The sequence below is a fragment of the Furipterus horrens genome, unplaced genomic scaffold (assembly GCF_987537825.1).
Source record: "Furipterus horrens unplaced genomic scaffold, mFurHor1.1.pri manual_scaffold_6, whole genome shotgun sequence".
NCBI lineage: Eukaryota > Metazoa > Chordata > Mammalia > Chiroptera > Furipteridae > Furipterus > Furipterus horrens.
Window position 1 is genome coordinate 189,189,440 of NW_028327176.1, and position 19,860 is coordinate 189,209,299.

The window sequence follows — 19,860 nt, forward strand, 5'->3', positions numbered from 1 at the left end:
TCAGAGAAGGAAAACTCTGACTCCAAAAAACCTCCGCTGCCTTGCAGCATACCTCTTCAGGGGAAAGGCTAAGGGAGTAAACCCCGACAGAAAATCCGGAGCCGGAGTCCCTAAGGCGGTTTGACGTTGTAGTCAACACCGGCAACTCCTGCGGCGCACCTGAAGCCAAGCTGTATTGACTCCGTCTTTCCCTTGGACCCTTCAGCTGCGAAGAGAGGGGGGGTCTGCTGCATGGGCAACAGCAGACCCTCCATATCACTCTGCTCAGGCTCTGTAGCTTCAGCTCACCGGAGAGGACACTCCAGCGTCATCACAAGATGTCGATTCAACACGGGAGGAGACAGATACCGTGTCACTCCCGAGTCGGACTGCACAGCCATTCTCGGCGGTGCAGATAGACTCTTAAGAAGCTACACCATCGTCTCTCGAGACGGACGGCTGCCGACGACGGATATATAAAGGGCCTCCTGCCAACCTCGTGTTGTGCTAAGCACTGGCAAGACGGAACTAGCTCAGATCCCTCCCACTGTTTCCAGTGCCTGATTCTAATGTGTGGACAAAGATGTTAAATTGGAAGGCCCACCCGAGGCCCACGGGTGCTCGGAGGAGACCTTGCGCTGGTTTTGAAGGCGATGGCCTCCTGGAATTCTGGTGTCTTCGCCCAGGTCAAGGATGTAAAGGAATCAGGTTCTCAGAAGTCAGAGAGAGAAGAGAGACTGGGAGGCTGGTTTTCCCGTAGGCTGGAGGCCCCCCCACCATGATGTGAGCAGGGCAGGTTAACCCCAAAAGGGTGAGAGGGGGTCCTGTCAGACCCCAGTGTGACCGCGACCATGGCTGTAAGAGTGTTTCCTGCAGAAGGAGGGTCTGCAGGCCTGACTCACTAGGATGGCTGCCCTTGGGAAGGTCCCCAACGTCCCTTCCTGGGCGGGGTGTGTCCCTGGCTGGTATGACAGCTTAAAGGCGGTCCTGGGAGGAGGCCGCCTCTCCCACAAGAGGCTGTGGGGGGAACCAGAAGGAAGGAGCTGAGGGTCAGAGGTGACCCGCTGCAGGGGAGGCACCAACCCCTTCGGGGACATCAGGTGGAGGGGCCACCATGAGAGCTTCTGCAGACCCGAGAAGACACCCATTAAGAACGAGTCAGCTACAAACATACCCTAAATCCAGACACCACAGCAGCAGAAACCGGGTACCACCCTCCTCTCTCACCTCGCTCTCCGGGCTCCCCCAGCTCCTCCGGGAGTGGCCCTGAAGCAAACCCCACGGTGGGGCTCCCACACTCTGACCCTGACCCCGTGCTGCCTCCCTGGACCGTCGCGGGTGCCGGTCTGCCATGGCTTTGCAGTCAGAGCATCTCCCCTCCAGCGTGGGTCCCTCTGCTGGCAGACACCAGCACACGTGTGCACGCTGACTCCGAAAACCAGGACAGAGTCCGTGTGCAGAGATGAGGCCCGACCGAAGCGGCTTACACCGCTCTCCCCACCTGTCCCCGAATTGTTCTCAGAACTAAAGCCAGCCCCCTTCTCGGCTTCAAGCCTCTTATGCCTCAGAGAGAGATGGTCTGGGCTCCTTCCTCATTTCTCTGAGGCTCACATGCGTATGTGCAGCAAATGGACAATCATCTCAGGATTAAAGGAGCTGGGGCTGAGGAAGCGTCGGCACCACCACCTTTTGAATTTTTAGGCTGGCAGTTCATAGGTTTCCAGCGCGCGCTATGCGCTTCGCTGTTTCCTGCCCCTCTCCCCTCTCAGTGGCTGGAAGGCACAGTGTGCTCTCCGGGCGACTTTAAATTTCTTTCCCCCGCACCCTGAGCCCGCCATTGGGGAACGGAGTGGAACGGTCGCCAGGCTGATTAGACAGCCTCTAAGCGCACCCTTGGAGAATTTTGTATTTACTTATTTAAGGTGTGGGCGGCTCCCTGACATGTGGGGCCTTGGCAGGACACGTTCAAGATGCCCGCGATGAAGAGAGGGGCCCAGGGGAGAGGACAGCCCTGCTGAAGCCGGCCCGAGAGCCCCTCTCCTGCAGACCCAAGCCAAGGCAGCAAGGCTGCGTTTATTTGAGACGTCAGTTCCTTTCGAAAAAGAAGACCACATACCGCACTGAGGAACGTCACAGTAGTCGAAAAGTTTCCTTGGGTTCATCGTATAGCACCAGGGGCCATTGTCGTCACCGTCAGGATTCCGGCAGTACTGCAAGAGGGCAGGTATTTACGGGACAGTGTGTGCCTGGCCGCGGAGGAAGGTCGCTAGGCTCAGGCATGTCACAGCTGTCTTTAGAGAATGACAGAAGAGTGCTCCTTTTTGGGGGGGTGTGGGAGGGATAAACTTTAGGGTGCTTCTGACTCATTCCATGCCATCGATCACATCTCCTTGTTCAAACGGAGCCCCAACCACGAGGGGACGTAATGTAGATGCTATATACGGGGGACTCCTGTGTCACTGGAGGGCTTAGACAGCCAGCAACAGAGGACCATGGGACGGCCTGGACTCATCTGGGCCTGGTTCATTTCCGCAGCCTTCGGCCACAGGAGTCTGTTGGCTGCTGGTTCCGGAAAGCTTACCCCATGGACTGGGCTCCTTCCATGGGCCGAGCCAGACAGGCCATGTCTTCTCTGTCTTTCCTCTACACACTCCCAGTGTAACCCGGGAAGTGTGACAGGCGGGGGGAAACCCCACGGTGTGGAGTCCTAACGGCCCAAATCTTTTCTAGAAAAATCTGACTACCATGTCACAAATCACCACGGATCACCAGACCCTAAAGGACCAACACTGGAAACTAGAAACAGCACCCGGTGCTGACAGGCACGCTCGTGGGCCTGCCCGTTATCCTGTAGGCTTGCCCCCCGGAATCTCTCGTTTCCTCTCCCCACCCCCACCCCACGCCAAAGATCGGCCCAGGCTGACCAGCTGTAACGCAGAACGGGTTCTGCCGGCCAAGACTGGTCCGCAGAGGGCGAAACAGAGTCCAAGTCGAAGTGGCTTACGTTTTTTTCCAAACCTGCCCGTGGATTGGTCGCCGGAGTGAAAATGCTGTGTCTGTGCGGCTCCTGAGCAGCCCAGGCCTGGCACGCGGTGCCAGTAGCAGTGGTTGCCCTCTTGCCCCGATACTCTTTCCCGTTCCCAAACATGCAGTCTGCGGGGAAGGGAAGAGGGCTGGTCACGCGCTCCTGCGCAGACCCAGGGCCACAGGGGCGCAGGCGGCAGCGCTGGGCTTCTCGGACGCAGGCGCAGCGGCGGAGCTGTTCGGGGGCCCCCACCGCCGGGGATTAGTGCCATGAACCCTGCCTGCGTGACGAGGTACCAGAATGTGTGTTGGCTCGGAAACAACCCCACGTTGTGCAGGGCGTTAGAATGGGGATGCTGGCCAGGCCGCCGAGGTGACCGATTCTACAGGAGCTGGGCATCTGCGGGAAGCAGAGGCTGCTGGGAGCTCTTAGACGGCTCTCCCCGAAGGGGCATGCGAGGAGCACGCACAGAAAGCGTTCTCTAGAAACTCTTCTTTGGCTGGAGTGTGCGTGGAGTCCCCACCCTCTGGGGTTAAAAAGGTCACAGAGGTGACTTGGAACACCCTCCCCAAGCTTGTCCGTCATCTCAAACCATAGGACCCTCAGAGACCTTGATCCGTGTCGCACACGGAGGAGTGGGCACAGCGCTCTGAGGACCTCTTGGGAAATCCTGAAAGCAGAAGCGGGGCCGGGCAGCTTCTCTGCCAAGCCGGGGGCTGTGCCGGGCAGCTGCACCCCGACGTGGGCCGGGACCAGGGCGTGTGCCTTAACCTGCACTAAACGCGGGGTGAGAACCACATGCGGGCCCCTCGAGTCTTATCCGGGAGGGGTGCCCAGGCGGGGCACAGAGGAAGGAGAGGTCAGCCCAGCCTGGTCCGGGAGGAGCCCAAGCCGCTCAGATAAGGGGAGGGCTCTCAAGTTCAAAGCAACTTCTCCTTCGAATCGTTACTGTCTGGGGGATTTCGAAGGACCTGAAGGTGGCCAGACAAGCTATGCGGCCCTGGGTTTTCGTGCTGGGGCAGGGGAGAAGGAACCCCGCTCCCTGCCGAGGTGCAGAGCACTTGCCTGCTGCCTGGCAACCGCAGGCCCAGGAGCCCAGCAGGGACAGCAACAACTCAAGGGCCAGAGAAGCTGCCACCTCAGACGGCAGCCTCGTTCTTACGTTCAGGCCCAAGGACCTTAGAGCCACGTGTCACTTTCCCGAGTGATTGTTGGAGAGTATCACCTGGCTGGCTCACTAGCACCCCGAATTCAGGAGAGTCAAAGCCAAGCTAACCCTTTCTAACCCTCCACGGAGGAGCCGGGGACTTGCTTTGCTACAATGTCCTATTTCAGCGAATGCCACCGTGAGCAACCTCTCGGTTTATCCACCCATCACAACCTAAAGAAGCCACCCACCCACGTTGCACCCGCGACAGCAGCTCTGCCCCCGCCCCCCGCGGGTGGCACGCCGAGGCCCTGCCACAGCCACCCAAGCTCCCCGTCACCACGAAGCCTCTGCACCCGCCGGCCGCGCGTGCCCCTCACCCAGCGCCCAAGCAGGCGGGTGTCTGCCACTGACGTCGTACCTGCATCCGAAGGAGCCTCGTCCCCAGTCACCGGGGCCCCGGGTGCAGCGTTTGGGGTGCTCGCTTGTGTCCCGGAGCATTTCTTCAGGTTGCAGAACTCCCACCGGACTCTCGGGTCAGTGGTGTAACACCAGGGGCTGATGTCGCCGTCGGGATTCCGGCAGAAGTTCATGGTCAGGCCGCTGTGAATTCCACGCGAGAGGCGTGAGTGGCCGGGCCACAGTGCTCAGGCCTCCCCGGCCCCCTCTGCATGTGGTCTGAACCAAGTCTTACCAAGTGCCTTTGAAATATTCCCATTAAATCTACCAAAGGTGCTAATTATTATTATAATGCCACAAGCACAGGTCCCCAGTGTCTGAACAAGTTTAAAAATAGATTATAATTTTTATCGGAAAAAATCAAAATTAGTATATCCTTCATGTAAAAACAGATGATACATAAATGTGTAAAGAAAGTATCCGAATGTCTCCTTCCCATGTCAACATCCAACATGGGTTTTGAAGTGTGTGTTTTAGATTATTTTCTGCGCACACCCGAGTATTTTTACATCTCTGTCTGTGTCTGTGTGTGACCCCCTAGGGCTGTGAAAGCTGGAACCAGGACGTATCTCCCCAAGGAGCAGACGACCCACGAGTGGTACCGTGTCCAGGTCAGCCTTCCTAGTCTGCTTACTTGTAATGTAGCTCATGTAGTTCAGATGTGGTGTGTTTACAATGAAAAGAAAAAGAAAACAAAACAAAACGTGGACCGAGTATAACTGTAACTGTCATATCTGGTAGACCACGTGGGTTCAGGGTGTGTAAGGCTTCCGGACGCCGGCCTGGAAAGCCAGCCCCCAGGCCGGATGTCACTTCTGTAGGATGCATTCTGGGGGGAACGGGGAGGAATCCCACCCTGTCCTCACTCCACCCACCTGCTTCCCCTCCTTTTCTGCAGCCACTCGGGGACTAGGGACGGGGATGGCACTGCAGAACAGTAGGACGGAGGGATGAAGAGAGGCCTCTGGGTAAACTAGGGGACCTGAGGGAGCTGCGGGCTTATGGAAGAGTTAGGAAAATTTGGGTGAGGAGCCTGGGACACTGGGTGACTCGGTCCCCCAGGGCCCCCCAGAACATTGCCCCAGCCTTGGACTCCCCTTTCTAACTTAGACCCATGGCCCGTGGCTGTCTGAGAACATTTGAAACGTATTATATGGACGGGAATCAGACGCTGTAACTGTAGGCACGATGACAAGTGACAGCCTCAGGCTTGGGCCCATAATTTGAGGGAGCCAGTCAGAGGGCGTCCGTGCAGCTGGATACGTTAAAAGGCTTATCCGTTTATGGCGAAGAGCCTGGTCTGGTCGGACCCGGTCTTCTATTCACCTCCCTGCCCATTTCCTATGAGCACCTGTACACTCCTGACTCTCGTCTGCCTTCCTGCTTTTCCTCTTCATGTCCTGGCAACTCACAGCCCTTCAGACCATAGTGCTCAGGCTCAAATGTGTCTGGACAGGTCAGGTTATAGGCACCGTGACTCAGTGACAAGCACAAACTTCCCTGCAGGGACCGGAGGTCGGAATGATAACATTTCCCAGTTGGAAGACGGCCTTGATCTTCAGCACATGTTATGGAATGTCCCTGTGGCTAATCTTTTGGTCATTTGCCTTCCTGAGCCTTCTGCTCATGTGACCTTGACCCGTCCTAGACCCCGACCCTCCGGCTCCCACAGAGAGACTCAGGAAAGACAGCCAGCCCCCCACTTCTCTTCTCTCAGAGTTTTGCTCAACAAGGAGGCACCTGAGACACTTTGTCTCATGTTCTGGAGCCAAGAGAGGTTCAGCTCTAAGAAGTGAGCCTAAACATGGGCCCTTCTAACACATCCAGGGGAGCTGCTGCTCCTCTCTGGGTGAAAGATCAGGGACTCACGCAGCCGGGAAGTTTTCTGGGGTCTTCTCGTGCCGGTGCGGCGTCATAGAGGACCAAGGCTGACACTTCTTCCCAGTGACCGTGGTGGACGACGTGCCTCGGTAGCTCTCCCCGTTGCCCTGGTAGCACTCCTGCACAACGGGGGTCTGCTCAGGGAGCTCTGAAATGGGAGCAGAAGTCCGTGACTGACGGCTAGGACCGAGACGTGTGGGGCACAAACAGAACGTGGTCTCTGCTTGGGAACACACACTCCTCCACATGGACGGGCGAGGCAGGCACGCAAAGGAAACAACAGATCTGTAACATTCTAGAATTTTAATAACTTCTTTTGGTAAACGTTTAAGTTAAAACTCAGGGAAAAAACAAGCAGGTCCAAGTGCTTATAACTGGAAATTGTACTCATATGCAAACTTAAAAAATTTTTAAAAAAATAACCCTCTGCTGGGTGTTCACACAATTGGGCAGAAGAGCAGGAGCCACGTTCCGTGGTGCCAGCTGCCCATGGCCATGGACTGCCAGTGGGGGCAGTTGTGAATCCTGTCCCCAGACTCTTGCTGTACAAAGCCAAAGCCTGGAGCTGCTGAGGGATGGGGCAGGACATGGTTCATCGCTGCTCAGCGAGAGGCTGAGACAAGACTCCTCTCCTGGAGGAGGAACAGGAAACCCTCCTGTGGCCAGGCCCCTAAACCAGCACAGAGCAGAAGTCTGCAGCTCTTCCCCTGGAGACCCACCACAGCTGCAAGGTGGCGTTCAGCTCCGTGGGAAGCAGGGGCAAGAACACGGGGAAGCGCTGCCCTCACGGCCCCGGTACACAGAGTCTGGCCAAGGTTGAGGGCAGACCAGGAAGACAGAGAATTCTAACTCCTCCAGAAGCTTAGTGTTCAGGAAGAAGCAGCAACCGCCTACTACCCGGGCCCGGTTAGGAGCGGGAGCAGCCCTCCCTGGGGGGCAGGCAGTTACTACTAGAAGCTGGGGGTGACTAGGACCACAGAGAGGGGTCTTCCGCCGCTGAGAGCCAGACAACAACAGCCCGTAGCCAGGGGTTCACGTACGGTAAAAGCAGCAACAGCAAATCCCCAAATCAGCTTACCTCTTGCTTCTACTAACTCAATTACTCACACAGCATACGGATAAAATTTAAAATGTTCTCATTTCAAAGTAGAAATAATATTTTCTTCCATCTCTACTGGTCTTCTACATATAATGTTTAGCATTTGAGAAAAAAAACATTATTATAAGATACACCAAAAAAAGAGCCAGGGGAATAAGTGCCACTCTTGAGTGATAAAGCAGGTGGCAGGGCCGGACCCAGGTGACTCAGAGCCACCCCGACAGGATGTGGGGATCATCAGGTGAAGATCGTAAAGTTAGTGGGATTAACATGTCAAGGACTCTTGTCACGCAGATGAGCCATATGCACAGACAGGTGAAGAATTTCAGCAGAAATGAAGATTTAAGAAAAGAATAAAATGCAACGCGAGAAATGAAAACCGTATGTAAGCGATGGTGTCAGGTGTTTCCTCTGGTGGCTGATAGCAGAGTAGACACAGCAGAGGAAAGAAGCGAGGAACCTGAAGAGGGGTTCACAGACATTACCCAGACTGACACAGTGAGAGGGGAAAGCGGGGAGAAGCGGAATGAGGTACAAGAAGAATGAGACAGGATGGAACGCTCTAACATTTGGGGGACTGGAGTCTAAAAAACGGAAAGAAAGAGAGACAGAAAGGGGGAAGAAACACTCAAACATTCCCGGCTGAGAATTTCACACAAGTAATGCGAATCCACAACACACACCGGAAGGAGCTCGGAGATCTTCAAGCCACATAAACACCAACGATGAGCACACGCACCCAGACATACCATCATCGAACTTCTGGAAACCAGAGACGAAAGGCAGTCTTAAAGGCAGCCAGAGGAAAACATGAACAGAGACAAGATTTCCAGCCAGAAACGACTCAAAAAAAAGATAATGCAGTAGTAGCTTTAAAGGGGTAGCATCCCTACCTGGGGTGTCTTGCTGTTCTGTGGACCCTGGGGAGGACGCACAGGACGGGATCTCGCAGTATTCCCACCTCACCTTACTGTCGGTCGTGTAGCACCAGGGCGCTGACTCCGAATCAGGGTTCCGACAGTAGTTTTCCTCCAGGTTTCTGAAGAAGAAGCGACTGTGAGTTCGACTTTCCAAAAAGGCTACCTCGATAACAAGGTGCCCACATGCTTGTTACGGGGATATTGGACACGTAGCCGGCTAATTCTCCAGAATTACGTCAACTGAAAAATAGGTGGAAGTGTGAGCAGAACAGGATTCTTTAGGATTCCATAGAATTTTGGCACAGAGGCTTCCCTGGGGTAAGTGATTAAGACCGATTCCTGGACTATGTCTAGTCAAACAAACTAGCTCTGCTCTGTGTTGGGCACGGTGCTCTATGCCAAAGCACAATGGGTACTTTCCATGCTGTTTCTGCCTCAAAAAGTATGTCCGGTGTAGCCCTGGAATTGAAGTGTTCTCCAACCTTCCTGTGCATTTAGTCAAAGCACAGTTGGGCACCCACCCCTTTGCAGTGCTGATTGATAGATCGGGAGCAGGGCCCAAGAATTTGTATGTCTAACAAAATCCTGAAGCTGGCCAGGCCGCTGGTCAGGAGAACCAAACTTTGAGAACTGGTGCGATGGGGAGATCGGGGCTGAATTTCACTTCCCTTGCAAAGGACCGGACCGGTTTTCATTCCAGAACACTTTACCTGCAGTAACTCAAACTAAAGCGAAGTCCATGGGAGTTCACGTTTCCTCAGACGTGAGCCCAGAGGCAGACTTACTTGCAGGGAAAGTTTTCCGGAGTCCTGTTGTGCAGGTGAGGTGTCTGATCGCTCCAGCGCTGACAAGTGTGCCCGGAGACGGTGACAGCCACATTCCCTCGGTAGCTTTCACCTCTTCCCTTCAGACACTGAAACGTGGGGCCAGGAGACGGTGGGGGCGTGGCTGGAATGGGGATAAGAAATCACAAGGAAGGTTTTTGAAATGAGAAACGTACAGAGGGATGGGATGAGGGGTAGATTCAGGGAGCATCAGCCTGGCTGCTTTTCTGCTCACCCTCTCTTAGAATCTGAAAATTGTGTATCATTTTCAGAAGAAGTTGACTTGGTAGAATCTATGTCTACAGTATCAAATCTGGAGGAACTCCTCCAGGAACAAGGCCCTCAGAGAGCGAGTTTCTGTCTTCTCTTCCCCAGTCCATCAGCCATACACGGTAAGGATCGACATGGTCCCTTCACCCCGAATCCTCACATGTACCTGTGATCCAACTTCCTCTGTGAGGAGTAAATTATTCACTGAGTAAACATAACTGAATGACACCCAATGTCCCCAAAGCCAATGGAGAGTAGAGAAAAGAAGGCCAAACACTGTCTCTAAGGAAGGGCGTGTGCATTCGGAAATCATGATATTCTTGAGAAAAAAGAAAATGTGACCAAAAAGAGCAGCCGATGTTCAGAAAGAAGGAGAGTACCTGCGAACCTCAGTGCCCCGAAGGATGAGTCAGACCCAAGGACAGAGGCCCACGGAGTCCTTTTTAACTTTAATGACTGTCCTCATCTAAACATTTACTCCTCTGCTTCAGACTCTCAGGACGGAATTCTCAGAAGGAAAATATTGCGCGCTGGATTTCTCTGGGGTCTTTCCTGCTAAGTCGGCCATTTCACCTTCTCAGCCTGAGCTCTCTTCTCCCAATTCTCACTCACATGGGGGACATTCTGGAAACTGGGCACCAGGCACCTCTTGTTCACAAAGCAACCCTCAGAAAGAACTCTGGTTGATAATGCAATCCAGGCATGCAAAGCATGGGTCTGAGCTCCTTTGGAAGGATATCAGAGCTGCCTTCGAGAGCCCACACTCAGCTGTCTTCCACAGGAAAAAAAGGAACCGTGACCAACGGATGCTCTGACAATTACCGAGAGTAACCAACAGACTGTTTTAAAAGAGCCATCCTATCCGACAGCACATACAGCGCACGTTTTAGGCACAACACGCAGGCACAGACACTGTTTTTTTAATTCCAAGAGCAGAGGGGTGAGGATCCCTAAGGACTGGGAGGGGGCGCACTCACTGCAGCGTGGGATGTCACAGAATTCCCAGCGTTTGGCGCGGTCCATGGTGAAGCACCAGGGGCGGGGCTCCCCATCAGGGTTACGGCAGTAATTCTTCTTCAAGTTCTTGGTTGGAAATCTGAATGAGCAAGAAGGATGTTAAGAGCACCGAATGTTTACAGACAAGAATCCTTTTAGATGAGTACCCTACTGAGTGCAAGGCCCTGCCAAGCGCCCACAGCGGTGACTGGTGAAGGCTGGCCTCGAAGAGATGACAGTATCATAAGGAAGATTAGCTCAGTAGTCTAATGAGTGTTTTCCTAGCAGTTTCCATGTGTAAAAAAATCACAGCACAGGACTGCAAAGACTAACAGTTTTTTTAAACACAAGGTACTGCTAGTTGCCATTCTTGGACTTTAAAGAAATGACCCATCCGCCTGGTCTGTCAGGTTCTGGTCGTCCTCGCCTTCAGGCTTGTAGAAGCCAACAGGGACAAGCCTTGTTCCCATGTTCCTGTGAGCACCTAGCCCAGTGGTGCAGGCCCGTGAGCCCCCCTCAGTGGGGACACAGGGCCAAAACTGTGGGACACGTGCCACGCCACACGCCCTCTGGGCTGATTTCATGTCCCTGTCCGAAGCTGCGCATGCTCAGGCAAGAGTAACTAAGCAAACGGCCGTGGCGTAGTTCTGTTCCCTGGAAGTGCATTTCCCCAGTTCAGGGCCTTGAGGCCTTGCCTGTGTTTCTTCTTTAACAGAAAAGGTGGAAGCTGTGTTTGGAATTAATTATTCAGGAGTTGTCGGCAGCCGTCCGTCTCAAGAGACGATGGTGTAGCTTCTTAAGAGTCTATCTGCACCACCGAGAATGGTTGTGCAGTCCGACTCGGGAGTGACACGGTATCTGTCTCCTCCCGTGTTGAATCGACATCTTGCGATGACGCTGGAGTGTCCTCTCCAGTGAAGCTGAAGCTACAGAGCCTGGGCAGGGTGATATGGAGGGTCTGCTGTTGCCCATGCAGCAGACCCCCCCTCTCTTCGCAGCTGAAGGGCCCAAGGGAAAGACGGAGTCAATACAGCTTGGCTTCAGGTGCGCCGCAGGAGTTGCCGGTGTTGACTACAACGTCAAACCGCCTTAGGGACTCTGGCTCCGGATTTTCTGTCGGGGTTCACTCCCTTAGCCTTTCCCCTGAAGAGGTATGCCGCAAGGCAGCGGAGGTTTTTTGGAGTCAGAGTTTTCCTTCTCTGATGTGCCCTGACTGGAAGATCGAACCAGCGACACTTAGCTCGCAGGCCGACGCTCAATCCGCTGAGCCAAACCAGCCGGGGTGGGAGGCACAGAAATTGCCTGGAGCTGTTTCCCACAGTGAGATCTGGGGCTTAGTCTCATTTCTTGTCTCTCTTTTTTTTTTATGTTGTTGTTGTTTTAAGCGCCAGTATGATCCTACAGTGATCAGAGGATGAAGAGAAAGGTCAGAGGCAGCCACAGAAAGGGAGGGGTTTTCCCGAACCATCCATGCAAAACAGGGTGAGGTTTTCTAGGTCACGGACTCTCATTCCTATTGTGAATCCATGACCTCCTTTGAGACTCTGGCGAAAGTTAGGAATCCTCACCCCCAGAAAAAAATGCACTGATATAAATACATATAAAACATGCGGGGATTCACAAAAGCCCCAAAGCCCATCCATAGAGGGTAGTTTCAGAAGCCTTGAGTCTCATTGGTGTGAAGGAGAAGAGGAAGAATAGAGAGAAGAGGAAAACGCTGGGAAAACACGAACGTGGGACGGGTCTGTATTTCTCCCACTTTAATGTGCACAGGAATCAACCGGGCCTCCAGCCATAACAGACGCAGGCTCGGAGGGCCTGAGATCCTCCGTGTCTGACTGACTGTCAGATGCCGTCACCCTTCCGCGGACCGCATTTTGAGAAACAGGCGTGCGTACTTCTCTTGCGGTCACGTGGGAGGAGGCAACCTAAATAACATTCAATGCCCCAGAGCCATAGACACTGGATTTCCTCCCCAGTGTGACTTACTTGGAAGGAAGGTAGCCGTGAGAGTGTGGGGTCTGAGAGTCCCAGGCTTGGCATTCAAGTCCAGACGCAGTCTTGGAAACTTTGCCCACGTAGTTCTCCCCGCTGCAGTGCATACATTCATCTGGGCAGGCGGGCAGGGAGGGAAGAAAGAAAGACGCAGAAATGGAGGAAGCAGGGTGAGTGAGCACCAGAACCCCTGGCAGCGTCTCAAATGCCACGTGCCCCTCGTTCCCAGGTACTTTCCAGCCGTCACTTGGCCATGAAATTGGCGATCAACACGCCATTTTCCAATACAACTTAAAGTGTTGGTCTCTCTTTCCAATGGTAAAATTAGCATATTTTGGTCCAGACCCCGCTCAACCGTTATAGTCGTGATCAAAGCCAGAAATCCCATAATGCAGTGTCCGCAGACTGGGTGTGCTGGCCCTCGGTGGGTGGGAGGGGTCAGGGTGCACATGTTCTCGGAAGTCTGCAAGGTCTCTGTTAGGATTTTAAAATAATACTTGGTGTCTCTGTTTCAATAAGTATCTTTAGAAATGTCTATGACATCATCCGATCATACGAAGTCCGTGTCCTCCCGGGATTTGAGTGCTGGGCTTTGGTCTGTGCTTATGGCCTCACTAGGGGACCCGGTCACCTCAGGTGGCAGCTGCTCCTGTTTTTTATGTTGTGGGGAAGCATGGCTGGCTGTTCTCTGCTTTCTTACACTATTTAAAAACAGAAGCTTTGATTTGGAATTATTGAGGTTACACGGTGCAGCAGGGTCATCTAAGACTTTAAGTTTTATGGAGCCATGCAGAAAAGAAGAGTCAGACTTGCTCATAAAAACGATGTGTTCACGTTAATTAAGGAACAAAAGACTTCATAATATATTATAAAAATACAGTCCCCAGAGTTGAGCTGGATAAGGTGATGGGGGCCTGAGCTCTCACAGGTGCATATACTGCCACGTGGCTGCACAAAGCCACTGTCGTCTGTCCCCCCTCGCACTCGTAAATGGAACAGGAAATGTGAAATGAAGAACATCTTCCTTTCAATATGATCTTTTTAATTTTTAGCATTGACTTTTGAGCTGTGCTATTACATGGGTATGTTTATGAAAATAGTGAACTGCTGGCTTAAAACCGGTTCATTGCTTAGCTTCAGTGTAACAACAAGGAATTCCGCGTTCCGTTAATATTGTTCATTTGAATTGTATTGATTCTGGGGTCTTAGTTTAACTATTTAACCACCAGTCTTTTGCCTTTATATTGTATTGAGCTTTAAGCCTAGAAAGTTTGTATCTGGAGCTCACATACAGGTTTGTGTTTCTACACATTGAAGGAATGTTTTAAGAGAAATAATTCAGGTCAATACCGGGACTCTGAGCAAATTTTGATCCTCTCTACGAGGTTCATATATTTCTCAGTTTTGCCAAAGGCAGCACTAAATGACTATTCACAGTACCCCCGCGGGAAATCGCCTTACAGAAAACTGCTGTACAGATGAAGGGCAGATAGGAAAGCAGGGTCTAGAGCTGCTCCTGACCTTCACATTCGGGAATGTCACAGTAGTCGAACCTGGTGTCCGGGTCGGTGGTGTAACACCAGGGCCCCTTCTCGTCATCGTCTGGGTTCCGGCAGTAGTTTTCGTCCAGTCCCGCTAAGGGGTGGCTAGTGGGTGAATATCTGTGCAGGACAGAAAGCAGCCATTCTGATTACAGCTTAAACATCAGCATGTTATCAGTGGTGCAGAATGAGGGGCCTTCTACCTCCCACCTGAAGGTCAAGGCTCTGCCATCACGTGCGTTCTGGCTACGTGCTGAAGGATCTGCCTTGTCTGATTTTCAATTTCTCTCTTCAGCACGGTCGCTAACGTGACCTTTATTACCGTATTTACAGATACGTCTTAGAAGTAGAGCCAGACTTTTTATGAACAGGCAATAGAAACAAAAGCCTCAAAAGCCTGCCAAGTTCCCGATTCATTCCAAACACCTGCTTTGTCAGCTGCTTCTGTAAAAATAATAGCAGTTAACACCGTTTGGCCTGCATGAATCATGCTCCAGGGTTACCCTACAATCTTTCTATATATTGCCTCATTTACTCTTAATAAAACCCCTCCCAGGAATGGTTTACTATCCTTATCTGACAGGTCAGAAAACTGAGACGCAGCGAAGTGAAACCAAACCTGGCGTGAGTTTGAACAGTTAATAAGTAGCATCTCAAGAACTTAAGTCAGATCTGTCGGATTCCGAACACCGTGTTCTCGCTGAAAGGCAGCCCAGTTTCACGGGAAGGGAGGAGGAGTTAGCTCGTGTGCAGCTCTCGAGTTGAGTTACCATGTAGACATAACAAATTAAATCAAAAGCCCAAGACCTGGAATCTAAAAGGGCAAGTTCTGTTTCTGATTCCTCAGCCACAAGTAGAGATGGCCTAGATTATCTCTAAGGGCCCCAACCGTCTACGGTTTGGCCATTTGGGTGACTCACTTTACCTCTCTAAGCCTCAGCGTCCTGAGAATATTACATCTGCCCAGCTCATGGGGATGGATGCAATAAAGGCAGTTTTTTCCATTGGTGGTGGTGGTGGTGGGGGGTAATAGACACCAAATCCTACTTGATGAGCATTGTTATTACAAACTTAATGCCACCTGATGTCCTCCTGGGAAACATACAGTAAGAATGACACTAAAGAAATGGGCAGATTGTGAGACCATCCCTTTTTCATTTCTATTTTATTTATTCTTTTGCTCTGCAATGCTGAGGTGACCTCGTGGTGAGAGTTCTAATTTGGTATGTTTGATTTCAGCTGATTTAGTCCCACAAAAGATCATCTTCAGTTTTCTCTCAGACTCGTCCTAGAATTCTTGTGGTGTTTTTTTTTTGTTGTTGTTTGTTTGTTTTTTTTTTTAACTAGGAATCCTTCTGTGATCTAGGTCTTCCAGAAAAGTACATACACAGGAGTGAATGGAGAACCATTTTCTGCACTTAGACTACACATAATTGGTCCACTCTACATCAGCATCAATAAGGGTGTCTCTGCACCTCTTTGGTCTCCTGCTCTGGTTGCAAGTAGAGGGAATGGAACATTCTAAGTCCACTAGGTGAACACAGAGAGGAAAGAGGAAGCCTTACTTAGGTCTGTGTGGAGAACTGTCGCTCCATTTTTGACAGGCCACCCCCTTTTTCGTCTTGGACAGCATCCCCCGGTAGTCCCTTCCGTTTCCGGTCTTGCACTCTGAAAGATACGCTGACAGAAACCCGCAGAGGGGTCAGTTCCTGTCCCAACGAGCGTTCAGGGGCAGCCCTGCCCTGCTGGCCACGCCGAGCGCAAGGACGCGCACAGCAGATGACGCCACAGTCCTACGGCCGAGATCACCTTTTACTATATGTCTGTGCAGGAGCTGCGGCGCGTGACACCGTTGGGTGCTTTGATACGCGTATTGCAGGCCACAGCCCCTCCATGCACCGGGCACCGTGACGGGTGCTGGGGCGCGTGGCGGGAAGAAGAGGGGAAGGCCCTGTCACCGTGCAGCTCACATTCTGGTGGTTTCGGGGGGCTGGGATCTTCTTTCGTGGCGAGGTGGGACAGATAAGATCAGCAGCTTATTGAGAGAGTGAAGGGAATGGGAATAAAGGCTTTCAGACAAGGAGAGCTTTCAGGGGCCAAAAGCGATCCAAGCCCCCTCATTTCTCTGAGGCCCCCAGTATCTGAAATATGAGAAGTGTCCCACAGGTTTATAAACTTGTGGTCTACTTTAACTGTTCACGAGAGACGCTCCCCAGCAGCCACCACTGAGCCAACCACAGGGCAGGGGCCCATCCTGTCTTTCAAACACACGGTTAGATGCCCACCTGAGCGCCACGTGTTTTGGGGTGGGCACCTGTGGCTAGGAGGCCACTTACTAATGTGTCCGCCCACGTCTGGTCCCGCCAGTTGGGTCATATACTTAGCAAGAGTCAATTGTTTTTATTGTCCAGACTTTTATACAGCTGGTTATATTTGATTAAAGATTATCTAAACCGATATGACACCATACATAGCTATTACCGTATTATAAACTGAGACACAACTGAGCAAAAGGGCTCTTTTTAACTAAGCTGAATGCTTTTAAGGAATTGAAAGAGTTTGATAGTTTTAAAAATTGCTATCAAATCCACTGCAGGCAATCCACTCATGGAGTTGACTGTATGACTCTGGGGGGAGATCATAAAAATATAAAGGTATTCTACAGTCAGACTGACGAAAAGATGTCTCTAGACCTTGCTCCACTTCCAAGAGAAGGAACCAGATTATCGTAGACAAGGCACTTAGAGCGTAGTTTATGCAAGACACGCACCAGGTAACTCCTGTCAGTGGTCCATATTCAAAGACAAAAAGCCTCCGCCCAAAAAATGTGCTAAATAAAACTTGTGTTTTCAGTGAAAATATGAACTATTCAAGGTATATGTGTATCACCTTTTGTGATTTTCCCAAGTTTTTAAAATTAATTGATCCATTATCTGGGGAAAGTATTTCTAACAAACCTATAGCACCCAGCTGTCCCCGTAAAGATCGTGTGTGTACTTCGTTGAGATTTATCATGAAGCAGGCCTGTGATACTTGTCAAAAGTGCACACTCAAGGCACTTTCAAGGCCCAGGGGTCAGGGGAGACTTTGAAAAGGAGGTGAGGCTTGAGCTGATGCCTGGGACATGAGAAGGGACAGGCCCTGGAAAGAACAGAAGAGGGTCCCAGGCGGGCATGCCTGGCACGTGGCAGAACCAGGTACAAGCTTAGTGAGCCCGGCAAACAGGGTGGGCCTCCATGACCGGGGGCACTGCAGCCCTTGGCAAGCGTCTGGGGTTTATTCCGAGGGCACCGGGGCTTTGAAGCAGGGATGTTGCAGACCGGCCATGGCAGTGACCCCACCAGTGATGGTGGCAGCTGAGACTCAGGGGTGGCAGTGGCTGTGGCGGCAAGTGGCAGGTGTAAATGTGACACAGAATGTTCCCAGGAAAACGCTGGCAGGTCACTTAGCAGTGAGTCCGTATTCTACAGGAAAGAAACCAGCACCCGGAAACGGCTGACTTTTGACTTTGCACCTCTCTTCTGTTTGCATGTACCTGCCGGAGTTTGCCTAACCTTTTGCTCTTTTCTGTCACCTGGAAAACAGGCGACTATAACTATTCAAACTGAGGCTAGCAGTCACCTCCATGTCCCTCCAGTGTAACAATTGACAAATGCCACTTAAGTGTCAGTGTGGAGACTCTCACCAACACCCTCCCCTCTTTTTAACATCTGGTGGATAGTAGGTCACCCTGTGCACCACATCTTTTACTCACTGTTTGTAGGAACTAATAACTTCAGATAAGTTTTAGACCTAAGCGGCACTTTAATCTCAAGAATTAAAGATGAACAGTGGGAGGAAGGAGGAAAGCAGACCCATAGCTAATTAAACCTAAGAAGATGGACCAATGCACAGAAATAATCCCCAACCTACAGAAAATTTTAAAAATCTTAGAATTCTGTAGTGAGACTGGAGAGAATGTTTCAAGTCCTTGTCAAAATACATGAAATAGAGTGTTTCTTGTTGTCTTTAACACCTGTGATACCCGACGCTGGAAGACCCGGTTGTTACAATATAAGTGGTCTTAATACCTAGCCAACGACAGAGTTTAGCGGGCAGTCTTACAAACATCATACATTCACTTAAATCTTCATACATGCTTCATGAACTTTTCCATGTCTAAAAAGACATGCACTTTCCATAGAAATGTAGAACATCTGTCATTCTAACCAGTAGGACAGCCAACCAGGATTCCAAGAAAATTATGGAAAAGAAATTGCAGCTCTGGACCATTTTCAAAGAACCATATTTCAGAGTCTGAGGAGAATATAGGCCATGATCCCCTCCCCCAAAGGGGGAATTTTAAGAATAAAAAGTCTCTATGCAGATGCTACTGAGGAGTTAAAACACGTCAGTGGTTTTTAGTTCTCCAGGCCTCAGTCCCACGGCTAGAGTTTAAGGACCATGGGCCCTGCAGAACTAAATTGGATTTGTAAGGAACATCTAGACTCCCCCTTCTTAAAAATAAAAATTTGACTATTTTATTTTCAGAGTCATTGAGATAGAAGTGATTTTGTAAATCAGATCCCTTCATTTTTTAATTAAGAAAAACAAAACATAAAAGGTGAAGTCATATGCTTAAGCTGCTGTACTGGGTTAGTGACCACACCTGACCCTGACTCCAATTCAGGTTTGCTGCTCCACAGCGTCTCCGTTCTGTGGGCTGATAAACTGCGGACCGAACGGAGGGGGAAGGAGAGGGGGAGAAGGCGAGGGGAGGGCGGGGAGGAGAACTAGACCAACAGGAGGAAGACGGGGAAAAAAAAAAAGATCATACGCACTTTTCTTCTCAAATAAAACAACATCTCTCAACCTCAAGACTGGGGCAGACTTGCTGTTTTCGGCCATTATCACACATTGAGGCTCTTTGCTGTGATACTGGAACGCCCTGCAGAAGGGAATCGGGAAACTCAACCCAAGTTTTCCTTTAATTAAGAAAAGCAAACTCTTACTGATAAACAGGAGACTAAAGATAATCGTATCTCTTGAGAGATCAAGGAGCTCCAAATTGGGACTTTCCATTCAATGTGGGCCATTATCAATGAGCTGCTGCCAAAACGGTACAGAAACATGGTGGCTCCTCTTGGCTTTTTCTAACTGTGCCCTCTCCCTTCTGGGCCTCCAAGTCTTCTCTTTCTGTTTCAGCTGCTCTACTGTGTCTTCATTCATGGTCTTAAGTTCCAGAGTGTTTCCTTTTGTGTTGGAAAGACACATATATCCGATCGCTTTGAACTTTTTCCCCAAATGGTCTACGTGACTCCTGGAACTTCCCCTTGACCTACACCTCTCCCCTCCACCCCTCCCCCTTGACCTCATACCTCCTTGCCCATCCACGGGGTCCCGCCATGGATGCTCAGTCTGGCATTGAAAGCCACCCACAGCTACCTTTCAAGTCTGTCTCCTACACGACCCCGTTGCTTTAGCCACCTTGGTCCATTCTTGGTCCCTCTCCCAGGTTCAAGGCCTAGAAGGGCTCCAAGCTTATCAGTATTTGCAAGCCCTCGCTCACCCTTCAAAGCTCAGCTCAGTTCCCACCTTTTCCCTGAGGCCTTCCTAGCTGTATCAATGCTTAGGAATTGCTCTTTCCTCTACATTTTATTAGAGCACGTATTGATTATGTCACTTATTGATACGTTGCATTGGCTGCATTTTTAAAAATTTACATTTTCTCTGATTTCCATGACC

The 19,860-nt window shown here is 51.1% G+C and overlaps 1 protein-coding gene across 2 annotated transcripts in view; it reads right to left on the minus strand.

Moving 5' to 3' along the window:
• PLG (plasminogen) overlaps nt 1–19,860 on the minus strand; it is a 36,034-nt gene that overhangs the window by 11,590 nt on the left and 4,584 nt on the right. The window contains exons 3-13 of one of the 2 annotated variants that reach the window (XM_090280057.1): nt 18,957–19,063; nt 15,702–15,816; nt 14,117–14,256; nt 12,590–12,710; nt 10,582–10,700; nt 9,296–9,458; nt 8,484–8,629; nt 6,480–6,639; nt 4,604–4,754; nt 2,984–3,163; nt 2,096–2,189 (exon numbers count right to left, since the gene is read on the minus strand). In XM_090280057.1, coding sequence (XP_090136183.1) covers nt 2,096–2,189; nt 2,984–3,163; nt 4,604–4,754; nt 6,480–6,639; nt 8,484–8,629; nt 9,296–9,458; nt 10,582–10,700; nt 12,590–12,710; nt 14,117–14,256; nt 15,702–15,816; nt 18,957–19,063 — 1,496 coding nt within the window. Of the gene's footprint in view, nt 1–2,095; nt 2,190–2,983; nt 3,164–4,572; nt 4,755–6,479; nt 6,640–8,483; nt 8,630–9,295; nt 9,459–10,581; nt 10,701–12,589; nt 12,711–14,116; nt 14,257–15,701; nt 15,817–18,956; nt 19,064–19,860 lie in introns of both variants that reach the window. The other variant, XM_090280056.1, reaches the window with a different exon arrangement.